Source organism: Coccidioides immitis (assembly GCF_000149335.2).
Source record: "Coccidioides immitis RS genomic scaffold supercont3.1, whole genome shotgun sequence".
Classification (NCBI taxonomy): Eukaryota; Fungi; Ascomycota; class Eurotiomycetes; order Onygenales; family Onygenaceae; genus Coccidioides; species Coccidioides immitis.
The window spans coordinates 8,445,783-8,467,037 of record NW_004504310.1 but is presented as its reverse complement, the minus strand read 5'-3'; the positions used below and the strand labels follow the sequence as shown (position 1 = coordinate 8,467,037).

Below are 21,255 nucleotides of genomic sequence, written 5' to 3'. Positions count from 1 at the left end.
TGGGCTCAAGAGTCCTATTCTACAGCAATTTTCTTGATTATGGCTGACTGGAGCACAGAGCTAGGCCACATGTATGAGTGTCCTGTCTGCAGAAAGACAACAATACCCATAATCTTTCCAGTGCTATCAAACTGCATCCATCACATTTGTCCAGATAAGAGGCTCTGTTTAGTGATGTGCTTGTTGCAATACTGATGCTGATGGAGGCTCACAGAGTGCATCATAATCATTCAAGAACAGAACAAGAATGGATTGCCCTGAATACCAGGCAATGACCTGCTGAAAAACAGAGAATGTTACTCACTGTATTGTTTCCCCATCTATTTTGTTGTGATGGCCTCAGTCTGGCCACTTACTGAAGACAAGCACTCAGCCACAATCAAGCAGTATCTGAGACATCAAAAGGAAATACTGTACTGGTTCTTTGAAGCCAGCTTCAGGAAATGGAAGCAGAATGGATATAAGACAGAGTATCTTCATTATTTCCAGGAGAACAGATGTCACTTCAAGCACCAACTTTCTGGTTCAACCACTCCCTTCCACTTCAAATGGCCTTTTGTGCAGGCAATAATGGACCAACAGCAGAAGGCAAGAAGAGAAAAGATACTAGAAGTGTCTCCAGAAGTGGCTGGCATCCAGTCAATCCCAGACATCTATAACATTGACTCTGATGAGAACTCAGAGGATGGAATGCCCATGACTGAAGAAGAAGATCAAGAGCTGGTGATCATAAGACAGACTCTCTCAAGAGCTGAGTTACTTATGTGGGTTGTTGATAGAGAATTTGAACAGATACATCAACATGCACAGCTGGAACAGAAGAGACAGGCACAAGAGAATCATGAAGAGCAGCTACTTCAGCCATATTAATTCTGGTAGTGCAGCACCAACAGTGAAATTCAAAAACCAATAGCTAATGCAGAGATGAAAATTCATTCTAATTTCAAGATTTTGTGCTTGTTTATCTTTCTTAATTTCCTTGATACAGCAGGGAAAGTGACTGTGAATGTTTGCCATCAGTTTTGATCATTGTGACCAATTTTGGCTGTGTCAATTTTTACTATCATCAATTTTTACAGTCAATTTTGGCCGTGTCAATTTTGACCACTGTGACCAATTTTGGCTGGCATCAATTTTGACCATCATCAATTTTGACCATTATCAATTTTGGTGTCATCAATTTTGGTGTCGTCAATTTTGACTGTTGTCAATTTTGACCATCAATTTTGGCCATCAATTTTGGTGTCATCAAATTTTGGCTGTCAATTTTGACCATCATCAATTTTGACCGTTGTCAATTTTGGCCGTCAATTTTGGCATCATCAATTTTGGCCGTCGTCAATTTTGGCTGTCAATTTTGACTGTCATCAATTTTTACCGTCAATTTTTACCATCAATTTTTACCATCAATTTTGACCATCATCAATTTTGACCATTGTCAATTTTGACCATCAATTTTGGCTGTCAATTTTGGTGTCATCAATTTTGGCCGTCAATTTTGGCGTCATCAATTTTTACCATCAATTTTTACCGTCAATTTTGACCATCATCAATTTTGACCATTGTCAATTTTGACCATCAATTTTGGCTGTCAATTTTGGTGTCATCAATTTTGGCCGTCAATTTTGGCGTCATCAATTTTTACCATCAATTTTGACCGTCATCAATTTTTACCATCAATTTTTACCATCAATTTTTACCGTCAATTTTGACCATCATCAATTTTGACCATTGTCAATTTTGACCATCAATTTTGGCTGTCAATTTTGGTGTCATCAATTTTGGCCGTCAATTTTGGCGTCATCAATTTTTACCATCAATTTTTACCGTCAATTTTGACCATCATCAATTTTGACCATTGTCAATTTTGACCATCAATTTTGGCTGCCATATTCAGTTTTGACTGTCCTGACCATCATCAGCTTTAGACTGCTATCAGTTTTGATCAGTTTTGCCTGTTGGTAAAAATCACTACCACTAAGCAAAAAATCCCTTGCATGACAACTGGTTTGGAGTATGAAATCTTGGCAACAAAAAGAAACTCTTGTCTGAGATTGGTGTCAGATAATTATTTTTCCAACCCAACAAAATTCCGCAACAGAAATATCACCAAATTCACAACAACATCATGCACCTCCTGCAATCTCAATAGACAAAATTAAACCACAATTTTTGAATAGCAAAAAGACCTTATGGAGAGGATTCTTTTGGTGGTAATCTTAATTGAAACCGCCCACTGGTTGTGGAGAAAAAGGCCATGTAACAGAAATTACAAATTGGGTTAGCATGAAAAAGGATGCTAACCCAATTTGAATTTCCGTTACATCTACATTTTTGCCAATAACTCCACAACCATCCATCGTACAGACATGAGAGTACCACCATTTGAATCGTCCCTCTGGGCCGGTTAGAGTGAGCCTATTTTTGTTTAAAAATATCAAGTTTTGAATGTTATGTTTTAGTCACTATTTGGCCTATAGATTGTTTTTCCGTTACCTTTTATATTTTTACTGATAACTCCACAACCATCCATTGTACAGACATAAGAGTACCACCATTCAAATTGTCTCTCTGAGCTGGTTAGGGTGGGCCCATTTTTGTTAAAAAATATCAACCTTTGAATCTTATGTTTTACTCACTATTTGCTCTATAGATTCTGTTGATCAATTTTGGCATTCTGACATTCTCACACACACTCTTTTCACAACTCAGTCAATTCTTGTTCAAAATGGATGACACCATATTCATTTGAAAGCTATTCCTCTACCTAACAACCTCTCCAATTTTTATGTGAATTGCCTTGCCGGTTGTTGAGATATAAGTGGAAATACATGGTGCCAGCCTCACACCTGTCAGAAACACTTCTCACATTATTACTCAGCAACCACATGATCTTTTCATCTGAATTTTGAGAGACAACCTCAATAACACTCTTTAAACAAATTACCAAATTTTCTTTACTATATCTCTATTATTTGTTGTGTTATTACACTCTTTTTATCTGAAAAATCTCTTACCAGACACTCTCTTATTTTGATTTTTCTTGCCAACACTCTTGCTTACTCACATTTTGTTAAGGTGTTTCAAGCTAAGCTAGAGCTCTTATCTTATCTTATCTACTTCCATCTTATCTCTCTACCCCTTCTCATCTGATCTTTGCTCTCCAGATCTCACACCAGCACTAAATCAGCTCTATCAACTTGATACTCTTGGTATAGCTAAGCCAAATTGATCCCTGCAAATTCTGACCAATCTCTACTAAATACTACTATGTTCTATACTGTTTGGTAGCTGAGAAATCAGAATTAATTAGTGAAAAATAGCTTTTCAAATACTTAGAGTAACTAAGTTTTTGAACTAGGAACAAGCTTGTAAGAATTCACCTGCAAACCTCTTACACAGACAAACAACATTTGTGAGGGCCCAGGGCCTCAGCTTGTGAGCTTTTGGGAGTACATGTATTCTTGCAAGGCACTAAGTCATGTGCTTGCAAGCACACATAAAAGGCTGCCACTGTGTGAACCTCTTGTTAAAAGCCAGTGGCAATCTTGTCTACAAGTTGTACATAGTTGCTAATACCAGACCTTTTACCTTGCATACTTTTTTCCACATACAATTTCTCCTATAGATTTATTGTCATGCTGATCCACATGTACAATCCTCACAAAGCTATAATATAAGCTACCTTGCAAATCAGAGCAGTTTTCATTAATTTTTCTGCATTTAAGAAAAAAATCAAGCTAGATTTCTAGTGACTTAACAGGTTTGCTATCTTTTCCATCTGATAAAAGATATGCTAGCTTTCTGGTGCTGCTACATCTGAAAAAACCAGCTGCCCTTCTCACTTTTCTGCTTAGAATATACCTTATTTTTATAGTATTAGCTTTAGCCTCTTGAATGTGAGTCTTTACTACTAAATTTAAGAATATTCTCAGCTGGTTTCTCAAACCTTTCCTGCAAAAAGCTCTCTAGTTTGATACTTCTCTTCAAAAAGTATACTTACTAGTATTAATTTAACTGATTTTTAAGACTTAATTGCTCATATCTCTTAAATTTACTAGCTTGCCCTCTTGCCCTCTACTCTGCCAATAGTTTTTCCATTGTTTTTATTCTAGAACCTGTTTCCGTGATCACAGTCTTCAAAAAAAACTATATAGTTTGCTAGTTCTCTCAAAAAACTAGTCCAGAATTTAATAGGTGTAGCTCTAGCTAAAGAAAAACCTACTACATTGAGATTTTCAGCTCTCAGTAAAACAACTGAACTAGTTTGGGTTAACTAGCAAGTGGGATACAAAATAACCTCAGAAGATCTTCTTAAGAAAGTAATTTCAAAAGATTATCTTCTGTTTTCTTATTCAAGAAGATATTTCTTGAAATGTAGTCAAAATACCTTCTACTTCTGATTCTTCTTCTGAATCTGAACAGCAAGATCTAAAGTCAATTCTCAAGCTTCTTGCTAAAGAATCTCAGAAGAAGAATCATGTTCTTGTGTAAAAAGAACTAAATGCTTGTATCTTGAGTATACAAAAAATCTTTTCTTTTAAAGAAAAAGAAGATACTACTGTTTTTGAAAACTCTAAACTTCAAAATCTTGAGAAAAAAATTATACAGCTTGAAAATCAGAAAAAAGCAGCTACTAATAGTAGTAATACTTCACAAAGCTGCTCTCAAGAGAAAATATCTGCTAGTAATACTTCCAAATCATATTCTTCTGCTCTATAACTGGACTAAATACTGAATCTTCAGTTAAATCTTCTTTACTCTTTAAAGTAAATGGTAAAGAAGATAAAAAACAGTTCTCTGAGCCAAAACTCTTTAGAGAAAGAAGACTAATTCTCAAGATAAATACTCAAGTACTTGAAGAGATCAGTAACAAAGCTTTCTTCTTCAGAAATAGAATAAATGACAGCTTTACTGAAGCAAATATTACTGAAAAATCAGTTATTTCTTCAATTGCTAAGTCATTTAGAGGCCAATCTCTAATTCTAATAACAACAGAAGACTTTTCAGCTGATTTTCTTCAAAAACACAAGCAAACTTAGATATCTATATTCTCAGATCTAATGAACTTTGATATAGAGAGCATGAAAATTCACAAAGATGAGGACTGGAAAGTTTTTGTAGTTCACAGTATCTCTACAGAAATCTTTAATATAGAGAATGGATTATCTCTTTTAAAAGAAGAGATAGAAACTTTTAACTCTATCTCTTTAAAAAGAACCCCAATCTGGCTATCTTCTGCTGAAAATAGAATACAGAAAAGACATACATCTGCTGTCTTTCATGTTCAAAATGCTACAATAGCTGAAAATCTGAAAACAGTTGTAATTGCTGGACAGAATCTTAAAGTTTGTAAATACAAACAATCTCTCTCTCTCTCTCTCTTTCTCTCACTCTCTCTCTCTTCAGAAAGATTTAGAAGCACTGTACAATACTTTAACTATCAAATCTATGGACATACAGCACCAAACTGTAAAAAAGAAGCTAGATGTGATATCTGTGCTCAAAAACATCAAACAAGTATGCATAAATACTCAATTTGTGAGATTACTGGAAGAAAATGTGTACACTCTACATTAAAATGTGCTAATTGTCTAGAAAATCATGTGGCTAAAAGTACAGAGTGTGCTTTCTTCAAAAAATCCAACTATTCAGCACAAAATACTAGTAAATCAATGCAACTAGTAAGAGCTGAGCAGAATCTTTCCAGAACTAAACCTGTTTCTAAGAGATCTCATGAAACAGATTTTGAAGATGAAAATCAAGTTGTAATCTCTAAGAAGAAGATTGAAGTTAGATCACCATTTATTAATTTATGTTAAATAAAACTTCAAATACTTTTTCAAAATTGATCTTTCTTCAGAATAATGTTGGAAGAAATGAAAAGTCAATGCATACATGTCTTGATATTGGGTTTGAAAAGAAAATTGATTATAATTTATTTCAGGAACCATAGATGAGCTCAGATAATCAGTTTACAGTCTCTCATAATGCATATTATTGCATTCTTCCTGAGAATAAAGATTTGAGATCTAGAGTAGCTATTTTTCCTAGAAAACAGTCCAGATATCAACCCTGCTTAAGATCTGATATATGCTCTAGTAATGATCTTCTAGTTATAGATATTAAAGATAAATACAATCAGTTTGAAACCATACAACTGATAAATATCTATAATCAAAAAGATCTAGAGGACAACTCAAATCTTTGGACTATTGAGAGAGAATTAGTAAATATCTCAGCTTCTCAATACTCTATTGTTACTGGAGATATAAATGCTCAACATTCATGGTGGAATTCAAATATAGTCAATTCAGTTAGAGCTGAAAAACTAGTAGAATGGCTTGAGGAGAATAATATGGATTTAATAAATGAGATAGACAGAGAAACTTTCTTCAGACCAAATCTATCATCTAAATCAATTATAGATTTGATCTTCTTCTCCACCAACTTAACTCAAAAGATACATAAGTGGTGGATTGATGAAGCTCTTCACTCTGGCTCTGATCATGAAATTATTCAATTCAGTATTGAACTAATTACTAAAAATCTTGTTGAAAATCCACTTTATTCAAATCAATATAACTTTCAGAAAGCTAATTGGAATGAAGTAAATAAATCTCTTCTTCAAAATCTAGAAAAAGAAGAATTTCAATGGACTTCAATAGAAAATACTCCATCAGAACTTGAATTAAAAGCAATTAAATTAAGAAATCTAATTCAAAGCTCTATTGAGAAACACATTCCCAAAAAGAGAATAACTGAAAGATCTAAGCCTTGGTGGAATAATGAGCTAAAAATCAAGAGAAAAGCTATGACAAAAGCCTTTAGAGAACTGAAGAATAAGCAAGTTAGCTTAGAGTTCTTTCAACAAACTAGAAATGACTACTTTAATGCTATTAAAGAGGCAAAGTCATCTTGTTGAAATGAATTTCTGGAGAATGCTCAAGAAAAAGAGATTTTTAAACTATATAAATATACCAAAGAAAAAAAAGTGGAAAAAACTCCTATTCTAAAATTCTCAAACTCTGAAAATGAAATAGAAAATAAAGCTATTTTATTTAAAGAGAAATGCAATACTTTTATAAAAACTCTTTTCAGAGAACCACCAAGTTATCCACCAATAAATTGGAATGAATATCATGAAAATCCAGTTTGGGAATGGCCTAATCTTCAAGAAATAGAGATCAAGAACTCTATTTTTTCAGGCTCCAAAATCAGTACACCTGGCCCAGATGGTATATCCTTTCTTATACTACAAAAAATCTATCCAGTACTTAAAGATAGATTTTTCAAGTTATACTCTATACTATTTGAAAAGAGATATTATCCAGAAATCTGGAGAGAAGCTACTGGAGTTATTCTAAAGAAACCAAATAGAAAAGCTTTATTACCAAAATCTTACAGAATCATCTCTTCACTTAACTGCTTGAGAAAAGTTATAGAGAGAGTTATTGCTTCTAGACTTTCTTATTGGGCCTCCCAAAATAAACTACTATATTTTGATCAGTTTGAAGGAAAGAAGCAATGCTCTGCTATAGATGCTGTAATGAGTTTAGTACATGATATTCAATTAGCAAAAGCCAATAAATTGGTAGCCTCAGCTCTCTTTATTGATATAAAAGGAGCATTTGACTATATTTCACTAAATAGACTCTTAAAAGTCTTCTCTGATTTGCAACTACCTAAATCACTAGCTATATGCATTTTTTATTTTATGCAAACAAGAAAAATCCAACTGGTTTTTGATGGTGAGAAACAACAAGCAAAGATATCTATAAATATTGAAATTCCTCAAGATTCACCTCTATCTCCAATACTTTTCTCTATATATACTATATTTCTCTTTAAGAATAATAATGATCTAGATCTTAAAGATATCAGAATTTCTAGTTATATAGATGATACTGAACTTGTTGTCTTCTCTTTCTTAATAGAAGAAAACTGCTTTAAGTTAGATAAAGCTTTACAAGCAATGTCTAATAGACAAGATTCTCATGTAGTTCAATTTGATATGGAAAAAACTGAGTTAATCCACTTTACTAAATTATTTAGTGAAGATAACTCAGTTAAACTACATGATCAAGTTTTTAAACCAAAAAAACTAGTGGGATAGTTAGGTATTTGGCTTGACAATACTCTTACTTTCAAGAACCATGTTCAAATTAAGATATCAGCTGCTGAAAGAGTTCTTAATTAAATAATCAGACTTTCAAATACTGGAAAAAGTCTTACTTTTCAAGCTATGAGACAACTTTATATAGCTTGTATTACTTCAGTAGCTGATTATGGTGTTCAGATTTGATGGAAGAATCAAAAGAATCTTCTCCATAAGTATGAGAAACTTTAAAACTCTGCTTTAAGAAAGGTTCTAGGAGCTTTTAAAACTTCTCCAATTTATGCTATGAAGATTGAAGCTGCTATTTCTCCTGCTAAAGTAAGGTTTAATAGACTATGCAGAAACTATGCTTATAGACTATTAAAAATGCAAAAAGAATATACAATCAGAAAAAGAGTATCTTCTAGCTTTCCACCTTATAATAATGGTGTCAATCTTGATTGGAGAAGGTTTTTAGATTGGAATCAATCAGAATTAAATAATGAATATGTTGTACAAACATCAACTAAAAGAAAAAGAAAAAGAAGAAAAATCAAGTATCCAAGTCAACTATTTAGAATTTGTTCAATGATTTCAAATATATTACCTTCTCTAAAAACAGAGAGAATCAAAGCAAAATAGAATGCACCTTGGTCTGAAAACCTAGCTGATTTGATAGATATTCAAATTGAAAATTCAGACAAGAAAACAGCTAAAGATAGTCACATAAATAGAATTAAAAATCTAAATAATAGATCTTTAATTCTCTATTCAGATAGATCCAAAGCTGAAGAAAGTCAATATGCTGGTGCTGGTGTATACAATCTACAAGATAATATTAGATTTTCATGAAATCTAGGAAAATATTTTGAAGACTTTGATGCAGAACTGTTTGCTATAGATAAAGCATTTAAATTAGCAAGTTCTACCTCTCAGTCTCAATCAAGATCAATATCAGATATCTGGGTGTTTTCTGATAGTCAAGCTGCTATTCAGAGACTCATAAATCAAGATCTTAATTCTGGCTTATATTATCTTCAATCTATAAGAAAAACTGCTAAGTCTATTAAAAATCAGCAAATTAATCTACATCTTTATTGGGTTCCTGCACATGTAAATATACATGGAAATGAACAAGCTGATCTAGCAGTAAAGAAAGCTACAGAATTAAATCAAGTTTGTTCTGAAAGATATATATCTCTTACTTATATAAAAAGACAAATAAAAGAACAAGCAATGATAGAGTGGTTTGAAGATCTTTTTAATAGAGAAAGTTCTACAAATCACTACTCTCAATTCAAAATAAAACCCAGATGGAAAGCATCTACTGTTTCTATATCTAAGAAGATATGGTCAACTATTTGCCAATTAAAGCTTGGTCATGGATATTTTAGATCTTATCTAATAAGATTATCTGACTACTCTTTTAATTTATGCTATTTCTGTAATTGTGTTGAAAATCCAAAGCATCTACTATTAGACTGCTCAGCTTATCATACTGAAAGAAGAAAAATTCAACAAGAACTTAATATTTCTCAACTATCTTTAAATTTTATTTTTGAAACTCAATTAAACTTAAAATGGCTAGTTTTATTTCTGAAATGTACTGGAATAGCTACTAGACAGTGGCTTTTCCAAATATGCTAATTTTATTTCTTTTTGATTTGTATCACATTGCTACAAGAATTATTATTTTCCTTTAAAATTAATATTATGTCCTATCTGCTATTTGACTTTTGTGGAGAAAGAACATCTCATATTGCCTTGAAATACTTTGAATTTTTTTCTTTATTCAGTTTCTACAATATATACTAAGTAAATCCTAACAGAGAAGCTGTTAGGTAGTCTTCATAGTTACTGACTGTGTAAGACTATAATGAATAATAATAATAATAATAAATATAGATTCTGTTACTTTTTATATTTTTGCCAATAACTCCACAACCATTAATTGTACACATATGAGAATACCACCTTTCAAATTGTCTCTCTGACCTGCTCAGAATGACCCTATTTTTATTAAAAAATATCAACTTTTGCATATTATGTTTTACTCACTATTTGTACTATATATTTTATATTTTTGCTAATAACTCTACTACTATCTACTTTACAGATATAACACTATCTCTGTTTAAATTATCTTACTAACCTGCTTAGAATCTTCTTATTTTCATTATAATATATCTACTTTTGCATCTTATGTTTTACTCACTATTTGCTTTATACAGCTAACCCTAACTTTAATTCTAATTACTTAATTTTCTGTTACTTTTTTATATTTCTGCCAATAACTCTACAATCATTAATTATAGACATGTGAAACTACTACTATTCAAGTTATCTCTCTGACCTGCTTAGAATATCTCTATTTTTGTTAAAATATATTAACTTTCACATCTTATGTCAGTGTCAGTATTTGCTATATAAAATATATATATTTGCTAATAACTCTATAAAACTACTACTGTTTAAATCATCTCTCTGATCTGCTTATAATTATTTTATTTTTCTTACTATATATTCACTACTTGTGGAGAAAAAGTCTATCTAACAGAAATTACAATTTTAATTACTGTAAAAAATAATACTAATTTATTTTGAATTTTTGTTACTTCTATATTTTTGCCAATAACTCTACAATTATTAATTATGTAAATATAATACTATCATACCTTAAATTATCTCTCTAATCCAGTGCTTAAAATATTCTTATTTTTGTTACAATATATCAACTTTTAAATATTGTATTTTTGTTACTATTTGCTCTATACTTTCTGTTACATCTTCATATTTGCTAACAACTCAAAAACTATTAATTATATAACTATAACAGAACTATTATTTGAATTATGTTTCTGATCTACTTATAATAATTTTATTTTTATTACTGTATCTTAACTTATGCAGTCTTGTAACTTAGTTACTATTTAATTTATATATATATCTGCATCTGCATCTTTTATCTGCATTTTGCATCTGCATCTTGCATCTGCATCTAAATTCAATTTTATTACTGTGCTAATACTTATTTCAGTACTTTGTACAACTCTAGTCTACTTAAATATTTATTAAACTACTTACTAGCTCTCTAACTCTGTCTTACCCTCTTTTTTGTTGATTAATTATTTACTAACTCTGATGCCAGCTATTACTACTTTTAAACTGAAGTAGTCAGACAAATAATATAATTAAAAATTAAAAAAAAAACTTTTATTTTTAATCTTTTTATACTAACTGCAATTCTCTATCTGACTAATTAACCAGAATCTTGTTCTAAGATAACACTCTAAACTTGAAATATATAATTCACTAGAAATATAAACATTTGTCTGATATACAATCTTATTATATATATATAGTAGCTCTCTACTCTAAACTCTTTTTCTAGACCCTATCTTAGTATTTTATTATTATATTTATCTAGCTGACAATAAATATTTGTTTCCAACTGTATCTAGTTAATCTTCTAACCATTTCTTAATTTAACAGCTTCTTATTATTATAAATATAGGCTTAGATTAATCAAGCATCAGATAGTATGAAATCTCCAGAAGATGTTACATGGCCTAACTTGTGAGAATCATACATGTGAATCAGCATAATAAAAATTCTATAGAAGAAATTTTATATAGAAAAAAGTACATGAGATAAAAGATCTGGTATTGGCAACTATCTACAACTTGTAGACAAGATTGCCACTAGCTCTCAACAAGAGATTTATGCAGTGGCAGCCTTTTATGTGTACTTATAAGCACATAACTTAGTGCCTTGCAAGAACACATGTACTTTCAACAGCTCACAAGCTGAGGCTCTGGACTCTTGTAAGTGTTGTTTGTCTGTATAAGAAGTTTGTGGGTGAATTCTTACATAACTCTGAATATATAATAATAACATAATTCTTACAGATTATAGAAATCTCAGTATTTAGACTTCTAGTTCACAGATTTATATATTCTATATATAACTCTCTCTCATTAGTTGCAGGCATTAATCTACTTAGCTCTTTTGTACAACAAAAATTGACAGCAAAATTGATGGCAAAAACTAACAACCAAAATTAACAACTAAAATTAACAGCAAAATTGACAGCAAAAATTGACAGTCAAAATTGATGATGGTCAAAATTGACAGTAAAAATTGATAGTAAAAATTAATGGCCAAAATTGATGATGCCAAAATTGACAGCCAAAATTGATGACAGTCAAAATCAACAACACCAAAATTGACAGTCAAAATTGACAACAGTCAAAATCAACAACACCAAAATTGACAATGGTAAAAATTGATGACACTAAAATTGACAACAGTCAAAATTGACAGTAAAAATTGATGACACCAAAATTGACAACAGTAAAAATTGACAGCCAAAATTGACAGTGAAAATTGACAACAGTAAAAATTGACAGTAAAAATTGACAACAGCCAAAATTGATGGTAAAAATTGACAATGCCAAAATTGACAACAGTAAAAATTGACAGTCAAAATTGACAGTGAAAATTGACAACAGTAAAAATTGACAGTAAAAATTGACGACGGCCAAAATTGATGGTAAAAATTGACAACGCCAAAATTGACAACGGTAAAAATTAACAGCCAAAATTGACAGTGAAAATTGACAACAGTAAAAATTGACAGTAAAAATTGATGACAGCCAAAATTAATGGTAAAAATTGACAACACCAAAATTGACAATGGTAAAAATTGACAGCCAAAATTGACAGTGAAAATTAACAATGGTAAAAATTGACAACAGCCAAAATTGATAGTAAAAATTGACAACACCAAAATTGACAACAGTAAAAATTGACAACACCAAATTTGACAACCAAAATTGACAACCAAAATTGACAGCAAAAATTGATGGTGAAAATTGACAGCTAAAATTTACAGCAAAAATTGATAACCAAAATTGATGCTGAAATTGCCAGCAAATATTTACAGTGAAAATTGATGATCAAAATTGATAGTGTAATTTAACAACCAAAATTGACCATAAAAATTGGCAGTCAAAACTGACTTAAGAAGCCAGTGCTGTTACAACTATACTTTCTCTTCTGCATGATAAGTGACCTGCTGAGATACTTGACCTAAACACCCAATGACCTTTTGACTTTGTACCCATGCTTTCTCAAACTCAGACTGATTGAACACTTGTGTTGTTTGCTCTCTTTCTGCAGCTTTGCACTGATATGTCTTTATGGCAGTTCTGCACTGATTGTAATAGAAGACCTCTATCTGTGCAACTTTCAACCACTACTACATATGCCCCTGACACCATGCATGTTTTTCCTGCTTTCTCACCAGACTTTCTGGGTCAGAATTCTCTTCAAGATCCATTCTGCTCAGTCTTGGCCCAAGAAGTGTCAGATTGCTGTTGGGCTGGAGCTGAGGGCAAGACTGCCAGAATCAAGTTGCTATTAGAAGATTCATGCTCCAGACCTGCTGTCTCTCTGCCTCAACAAGAGCCTGAATATGTAACACAAGCTGAGATGTAAGCTACTTGCAGTTGATATACAGCTGGCTTGCAGATTGGCTCTCTTTCTCTGCAAATGAGTGCAGGACATAATGTTCAGCCATAGTGGCCTGAAGATGGCAGTTCAGCTCACTGGAATGCACACCAACAGCCAGCAAAAAGACTGCTGGATTGAGGGACATTACTGTAGGAACAGAATGTTGATCTTGTTCAATGGCAAGCCAAGCATCAACATTACTGGGGACTGAGGGAAGAGCCACATCCAGAGGCAAAGGTTGACTACCAGCCTCCCAACCTGCCAGGGGCAGCTCATCAATCATGTCCAGCTTAATGATAGTGAGTTCTGGCTGGTACTGCTGAAGGTAGTTGACCAGTTCTGAATGGATGCTAGCCCAGCTTCACAGTTTCCCTCCCTTTCCACATGTTCAGAAGACTGCCATGCTTGGATAGAGCAAGATCCAGTGGCTGCAGATGAAGATCTGCTTCACAATTGTCTGCCACTCACAGGCCTACTGAACCTCATACATACAGACAATGATATCAAAGAACTGGTGAAAGAGGACCCAGTACTGCTTTGACTCCCAGTATTTCTACAGCCAGTCACCATTGTTCCCATTGCTGTTCCAGCCCCAGAGTCATGCAAAGAGTATCTTAATGTTCCTGACTTTTATTCTGAAGCCTGTGATGAACTGGATGTCTTTCTGAAAGTGGGAATGTTGAAAGACTTGTAAGATATCAGCACAGGTGAGTGATATATCATCATTGCATGTGTCCTCAAGTCTAGCAGAATGGAGTGGCTGCTGGATGATACAGTTAGCCAGGCTTCTGAAGACATCCTTCTGAAAGGCTCTCAGGCAGAGGGTCACCAGCAGCTGCAGCAGCAGTACAGAGTGGGCAGAATCTAGACAGACATCCAGCATGCAGCTGAATATGTCATTGAAGAGCATAAAGTCAGACTTGGACTCAATCAGTTACTGGTACTGCAGGTGGTAGGCCATCTGTAGAGTTGAAGTGTTGAAGACCATGTGCACCCAATATAGTGGCTTGAATGTCATAACTGTCCAGTCAAGCTTGTCAAGAAACCAAGCATAGCCATACAGCTCCAGTGTGGATGCCATCCCAAGACTCTTCTGAATCCTCTCTGTGTCAGAACCCTCTTGGAGTGGTTGCACCTGATGATCAAGCTACAGGCTACTGCTGTGGCTGAGGTGGTTGCCCTGGCCTTCATATGTGTACAGAAGGCATTAAAGAAACATCATCATTACTCAAGTATGTTTCCAGTGCATTACAGTGCACAGCTGCAGGCTGTAGATCATCTCAAATCCAGTACACAGCTTGTTGTTGTTCCACTGCAGCCACCTCAGAAGCTGGTTGGTGTGATAGTTGAGAAAGAGCACTGGGCATTGAGGCACAACTGTGGGATGATTGGCTAGATTGCTTTCCCAGAGAATTTGATCCATGGCCTGCAGAACAGCAGCAGTGACCTGGTACTTCTCTCAAGTCCTGTAGGACCACTGACAGCAGTCAGAAATGATGACATGGCACTGTTGCTTGGTGTAGATGTATGCGCGCAGCAAGGCCAGAGGGGAATGGCTGATGGCCTTTCTGATATGCTGCCAAATCTGTACCAGCCTGAGATCCAGAGCCAATGTGTCCAGGTTCTCATTTGCAAACAGGGAATGCTTGCTGGCCATGAAGATCTTCTTGATGGTGTTGTAGAACTGGCAGTAGAGCAGACCCTGGCAGTGAAGTGGGGAGCACTGATGTGGCTCTAGCATCATGGACCCCAGATCACACAGGAATAATAGCAGATAGAACTGCTTGCACCAGAACTCTTTCTGTGGATGTTCATGTTCTGAATCAGAAGTCTGGGCATTGGCAACTGGTGCACTACCTGCTGAATGTTCATCCAGGTTGCTGGTATTCTCATTATCTTCATCTTCACTGCTCTTACTGAGCTCTGGCTGGTATGCATCTTCATCTTTACTCCTGAGTGCCAGCTCCACTAACCTGTGTTGAATGTTGCCAGAGTCTGAGGCCTTGGACATCACTCTTTACTGGACATGGCTGCAAAGTTGGCAGAACTATTGGAGCTGGACAGCTGCTGCTGGATGGTCATTGTTGATCTGCATCTCCATTAAATTATCCAGTAAGCTATCAGGCTCAGATGAAGTGGGAGAAGAGATTCTTTGTGCAGCTGGTGAATCTCTCAGTTATTTACAGAAACAATCCAGGCAGCAACATCACCAGATAAATGTGCAGGGTGCATGTGTTGGCTTCTGGTGTGACAGGAAGCTCCAGGGTGAGACCACCTTCTTGCTAATATTATAGAAGCTGATGGTCAGATAGCACCTGTCCATGGCCTGATTCCACATGCAAAAGAAGGCATCATGTGTGCTGGACCAGGTGACATGCTGGGTTGAGAGCTTCAGGTTCTTAGCAGTCAGAAGAAGCATGAGTTCCTGAAAGTGCTGAAGCCCTGAATCTTGAACAGTTGTCTGCATGTGCTTCCAGAGACAGTGAAGTCCTGCTGGCTGTAGTGAAAAGTGAAACTCCTGTACCCATGGCTGCTTATGAAAGTCTGATTGCAGCCTTCTGCCTGAGCTGTGATGGAACTGAGCTGGACATGCACAGCACTGGATGGCAGATGAAGAAGTGTGGATGTGGAGTAAATATGGTGGAGAGCTAGAAGAAAGACCTTGTCTGTTCAGAGAGCATACTCCTGCTCTGTAATGATATAGTGCTGGCACTGGGGGCTGAAAAGCCAGAGGAAGAGAATGTAGACCTCAATCTCAGGGAATCCAACCAGTCATTCAAACAGAAGATAAGAGATCCAGTGAACTGGTCTCCAGAACCAGCAGACTCTTTTGGTCTGCTCATCTCTCCACTGGACTGAAATGGAATCTAGATGAAGAGAACTCTTCAGATTGCTTGTCAGGGACCAGTTGGCTTTCCATTGGAATCTCTCACAGGCCACTGCAAGACTCAAGGCCAGACCACTGGCACTATCAATGTCAATCATGGCATGCAGGGATGCTGGCATTGAGATAGTATCACCTTCCAGATCAATAATCACAGGGTGTGGAGGCACTTCCTCATGGGCTAAAGGCTCCACTGATGTGGACATCCCACTGTATAGCCTTTGGCACTGATGAACTGGCAGGATGGTATTCCACTGTATGGGATAGGAAGACATGCTGGTGTGCTCTAAGATATCTGGACATTTCCAGCTTGCCATCTGTAAGAGAGACACTGTTGGCATGAAGAGCAGCTCTGATACAGCATGAGCCTCAGTAAAGCACTTATGATGAGTCTGCAGCTGTACCACCAGCTTCTGTGCAAGTATGTTGTCTTCTTCTGTTGGTTCCACTGTATTTGTGGGCAGGAAGGGTTCATGGTCCAATCTTGACCCTGGTGTACTGGGCCTGGACAGGCCTGAAGACATTAGTAGTAGTGCTGGATCTAGAATGTAGTTAGAGATTTAAAATGCTTGATCATCTTATTCTGTTGCAGACAACTAATCATTCTCACTACTGCTGGATTCTGCTGATGATGGAGAGCTCTTGTGCTTTATTTTGTCAGACTCAGACTCAAGCAAACCCTTTTCAATCATATCTGGTGGCTCAGAGCTTCTGCACTCAACAGACACTGCATCAAGAGCTTCCTGTAGGTCCACAAACATATAGACTGAATTCTCAACAGGCTGGGAAAGACTGGCTGTGCTTTGAGGATTGCAGGTCAAGAAGGTATTCTGGAACAATATTAATGTGCTTGCTGATGTGACTGCTTGCAGCTGCTGTTGTCATCTTTAATATGCTTGCACTCATGTCCAAACTGCATCCCTCTCAGTTGCATACTTGTGTAGCCATCTATGGCCCATGCTGACTAAAGTGGTTTTCACTAATGTGCTTGCTGCATGAAGAAATTACAGAGAATGCACTGGAATAACATTAATTCTGAAGTGTCTGAGCCAGAGTCTTGAGGTGGGTGAGATTTTGGCTGGACTTACTGGGTGAAATGAACATTTGTGATAGATCAGAAATGCTACTCTTCTGATTATCTCAAGCCTATAAATCTAGTAAAAATGTCAGTCTCTTTCTTCTGCTAACTTTGAGCCTACAATTGAAGCTCTGTTTTCTCCATTGCTTTATTGCAACTACCTCAGATCATCTTTTTGGTAGTCTGAGGCTTCATCCTGATCCCTTCTCTTCTCTTTCCTGTTCTTCCAGTTGTTGAATGGATTGCTGTTGATCATGGTAGCTCAGAGATATTCCAGTACCCAGCTGCAATCTTCCAGCACAGAGACAGAGCTATATCTCTCCAGTACTTTCACTGTACTTCAAAAAAAAAAAGCAAGAAGGACACCAAATCAGCCCCAGTCCCCACTATTAGTGATGATGGGAAGCAGTCAATGCACACTGTTGAACAGTTCTCTGTCAAGCAACATGCCTCTAGATGGTGAGTAGCAGCTCTGAATCTTATGATTCTATGTATACCATCAATTAACAGGTGGTTCTGGATAAAGGTCTTGCCCAAACCACTCCTTCCAACAAGGGTACATCATCTCCAAGTCCCATGGGTGTTTCTGCATGTACATTATACAACAGCAAGCCCAATCTGAAAAGCCAGAACTGATGGCTATCTAGCTCTCAATCAGTAACACCAGAAGAGATTTTAGCTTCTGATGATTCAATTTCACATCAGATGAGCAACAGGCACTCAGAGATGATCTGTCAAGAGAATAGAAAAGAAAAGACATCTAGATTGAGCCAGAGTCCAGTTCTGGAGAACAGCTGCTTTCAGAAACAATCAAGACTCTTGCTCAGCAGTCCTCAAGTGTCAACATCAACCCAGACACTACAGAGAGAGAGAGAGATATCAGAACAATTCTTCTGCTTGACTGACAACTCTTCTGATGCTGATACTGGCTATTCTAGGAACTATCATTAACAATTGAGCACAATTAGTTCATTAGCAGCATACTCAATATTGGCTTCAGATCTGGATGTGGATCTGAATGAATGAGATCACATCAATAACTCAGTACAGAGGGGTTCAAGAGAACACTTGCTTTGTAGACAGCAGAGGGAGATCAGATGTGTGGAGAAGATGGTAGAAAGAAGAGCAAATTGCAGAAGCAGGCATTGCAGATGATCATGCATTCAAACAAGATGGTCTGCTGAAGAGACCACAAGACTGGTGCAGCTGTGGAAGAGGTATGGCAACAACTGGGCTTTGATCAAAGAGCTGGACAAGAATATGCCTGAGCCCAGGCTGTAGAACCATATACAGGTGGACCTTAAGAATTGAATGCAAAATATAAAGATTGGTCTTATGAGGTATGCAGTGGCCTTCTGTATGGGGCAGTCTGGTCTTGTAAACTAACATTTGACTACAGGAGAGGCAATCCAGTACTGGATGACTACTGTCAGATTCATCTAGGTGACCAGCATCTGAAATCAATTGCATGAGGGTGGCTAAGACAACAAGAATGAGAATAGCTTCCAGGCACCCTAGCATGGTTGGACAAGTATTATGGACCCAATGAGGTGATTGGGGAAAGATTTCATATGCAGCACAGCAGAAGGGAAGCAGCCTATTAAGCTGACTTAGGGAAATAGTTGTTCCAAGCTGATCAGATACTTTGCCTGTGAAGCCACTGCTGGACATGCTGCATAAAATTTGGCAATTCTGGCTTGAATTATATGCATCCATTAGTAAATTACAGTAGCAGGAAATATCATGCTGAAAACATCAGAATGAGAGTAAAAGAAGACACTGTAGCAGATTCAAGATAATACAAGAAAAGCTGAAGAGAACAGATCTATAGAAGAGAAGACATGCAAATGATAAAACCCAGACTTCTGTCACCCAATTCAGAGAATTCATCTTGCAGTCAATGTTTGCAGATGAAAACCAGCAGTCAAAATGGACAACAGCCAAAATTAATGACACCAAAATTGACAACACCAAAATTGATGGTCAGAATTGACAACACCAAAATTGACAGTAAAAATTGACAACAGTCAAAATTGATGACACCAAAATTGACAGTAAAAATTGATGATGGTCAAAATTGATGACACCAAAATTAATGGTCAGAATTGACAACACCAAAATTGACAGTAAAAATTAATGATGGTCAAAATTGATGGCCAAAATTGGTCACAGCAGTCAAAATTGACAGTAAAAATTGACAGCCAAAATTGATGACGCCAAAATTGACAGTAAAAATTGACAGTCAAAATTGACAGTAAAAATTGACAATGGTCAAAATTGATGACACCAAAATTGATGGTCAAAATTGACAATGGTCAAAATTGATGACACCAAAATTGACAGTCAAAATTGACAACGCCAAAATTGATGACACCAAAATTGACAGTAAAAATTGACAAGTCAAAATTGATGATGGTAAAAATTGACAACGCCAAAATTGACAGTAAAAATTGACAGTCAAAATTGACAATGCCAAAATTGACAGTAAAAATTGATGATGGTCAAAATTGACGACACCAAAATTGATGGTCAGAATTGACAACACCAAAATTGATGGTCAAAATTGACAACGCCAAAATTGACAGTAAAAATTGACGGTCAAAATTGACAGTAAAAATTGACAATGGTCAAAATTGATGACACCAAAATTGATGGTCAAAATTGACAATGGTCAAAATTGATGACACCAAAATTGACAGTCAAAATTGACAACGCCAAAATTGATGACACCAAAATTGACAGTAAAAATTGATGAGTCAAAATTGATGATGGTAAAAATTGACAACGCCAAAATTGATGGTCAAAATTGACAACACCAAAATTGACAGTAAAAATTGACGGTCAAAATTGACAGTAAAAATTGACAATGGTCAAAATTGATGACACCAAAATTGATGGTCAAAATTGACAATGGTCAAAATTGATGACACCAAAATTGACAGTCAAAATTGACAACGCCAAAATTGATGACACCAAAATTGACAGTAAAAATTGATGAGTCAAAATTGATGATGGTCAGAATTGACAACACCAAAATTGATGGTCAAAATTGACAACGCCAAAATTGACAGTAAAAATTGACGGTCAAAATTGACAGTAAAAATTGACAATGGTCAAAATTGATGACACCAAAATTGATGGTCAAAATTGACAATGGTCAAAATTGATGACACCAAAATTGACAGTCAAAATTGACAACGCCAAAATTGATGACACCAAAATTGACAGTAAAAATTGACAAGTCAAAATTGATGATGGTAAAAATTGACAACGCCAAAATTGACAGTAAAAATTGACAGTCAAAATTGACAATGCCAAAATTGACAGTAAAAATTGATGATGGTCAAAATTGACGACACCAAAATTGATGGTCAGAATTGACAACACCAAAATTGATGGTCAAAATTGACAACGCCAAAATTGACAGTAAAAATTGACGGTCAAAATTGACAGTAAAAATTGACAATGGTCAAAATTGATGACACCAAAATTGATGGTCAAAATTGACAATGGTCAAAATTGATGACACCAAAATTGACAGTCAAAATTGACAACGCCAAAATTGATGACACCAAAATTGACAGTAAAAATTGATGAGTCAAAATTGATGATGGTAAAAATTGACAACGCCAAAATTGATGGTCAAAATTGACAACACCAAAATTGACAGTAAAAATTGAC

General features: G+C 35.4%; 3 protein-coding genes across 3 annotated transcripts; 1 reads left to right on the top strand and 2 right to left on the bottom strand.

The window, feature by feature from the left end:
• Nucleotides 1–13,378: 13,378 nt before the first annotated feature.
• Nucleotides 13,379–13,823, top strand: CIMG_12924 (uncharacterized protein; the record flags this gene model as incomplete). The annotated part of the gene is made up of 2 exons (XM_001246229.2): nt 13,379–13,593; nt 13,682–13,823. 2 exons carry the CDS (start codon nt 13,379–13,381, stop codon nt 13,821–13,823), a joined length of 357 nt encoding a protein of 118 aa, XP_001246230.2.
• Nucleotides 13,824–14,892: 1,069 nt separating this feature from the next.
• Nucleotides 14,893–15,623, bottom strand: CIMG_12923 (uncharacterized protein; the record flags this gene model as incomplete). Its single annotated transcript, XM_001246230.2, has 2 exons — nt 14,893–15,038; nt 15,095–15,623. The coding sequence occupies 2 exons, from the start codon at nt 15,621–15,623 to the stop codon at nt 14,893–14,895; spliced, it is 675 nt and encodes a 224-aa protein (XP_001246231.2).
• Nucleotides 15,624–16,384: 761 nt separating this feature from the next.
• Nucleotides 16,385–17,257, bottom strand: CIMG_12922 (uncharacterized protein; the record flags this gene model as incomplete). The annotated part of the gene is made up of 2 exons (XM_001246231.2): nt 16,385–17,037; nt 17,107–17,257. The coding sequence occupies 2 exons, from the start codon at nt 17,255–17,257 to the stop codon at nt 16,385–16,387; spliced, it is 804 nt and encodes a 267-aa protein (XP_001246232.2).
• Nucleotides 17,258–21,255: the final 3,998 nt, after the last annotated feature.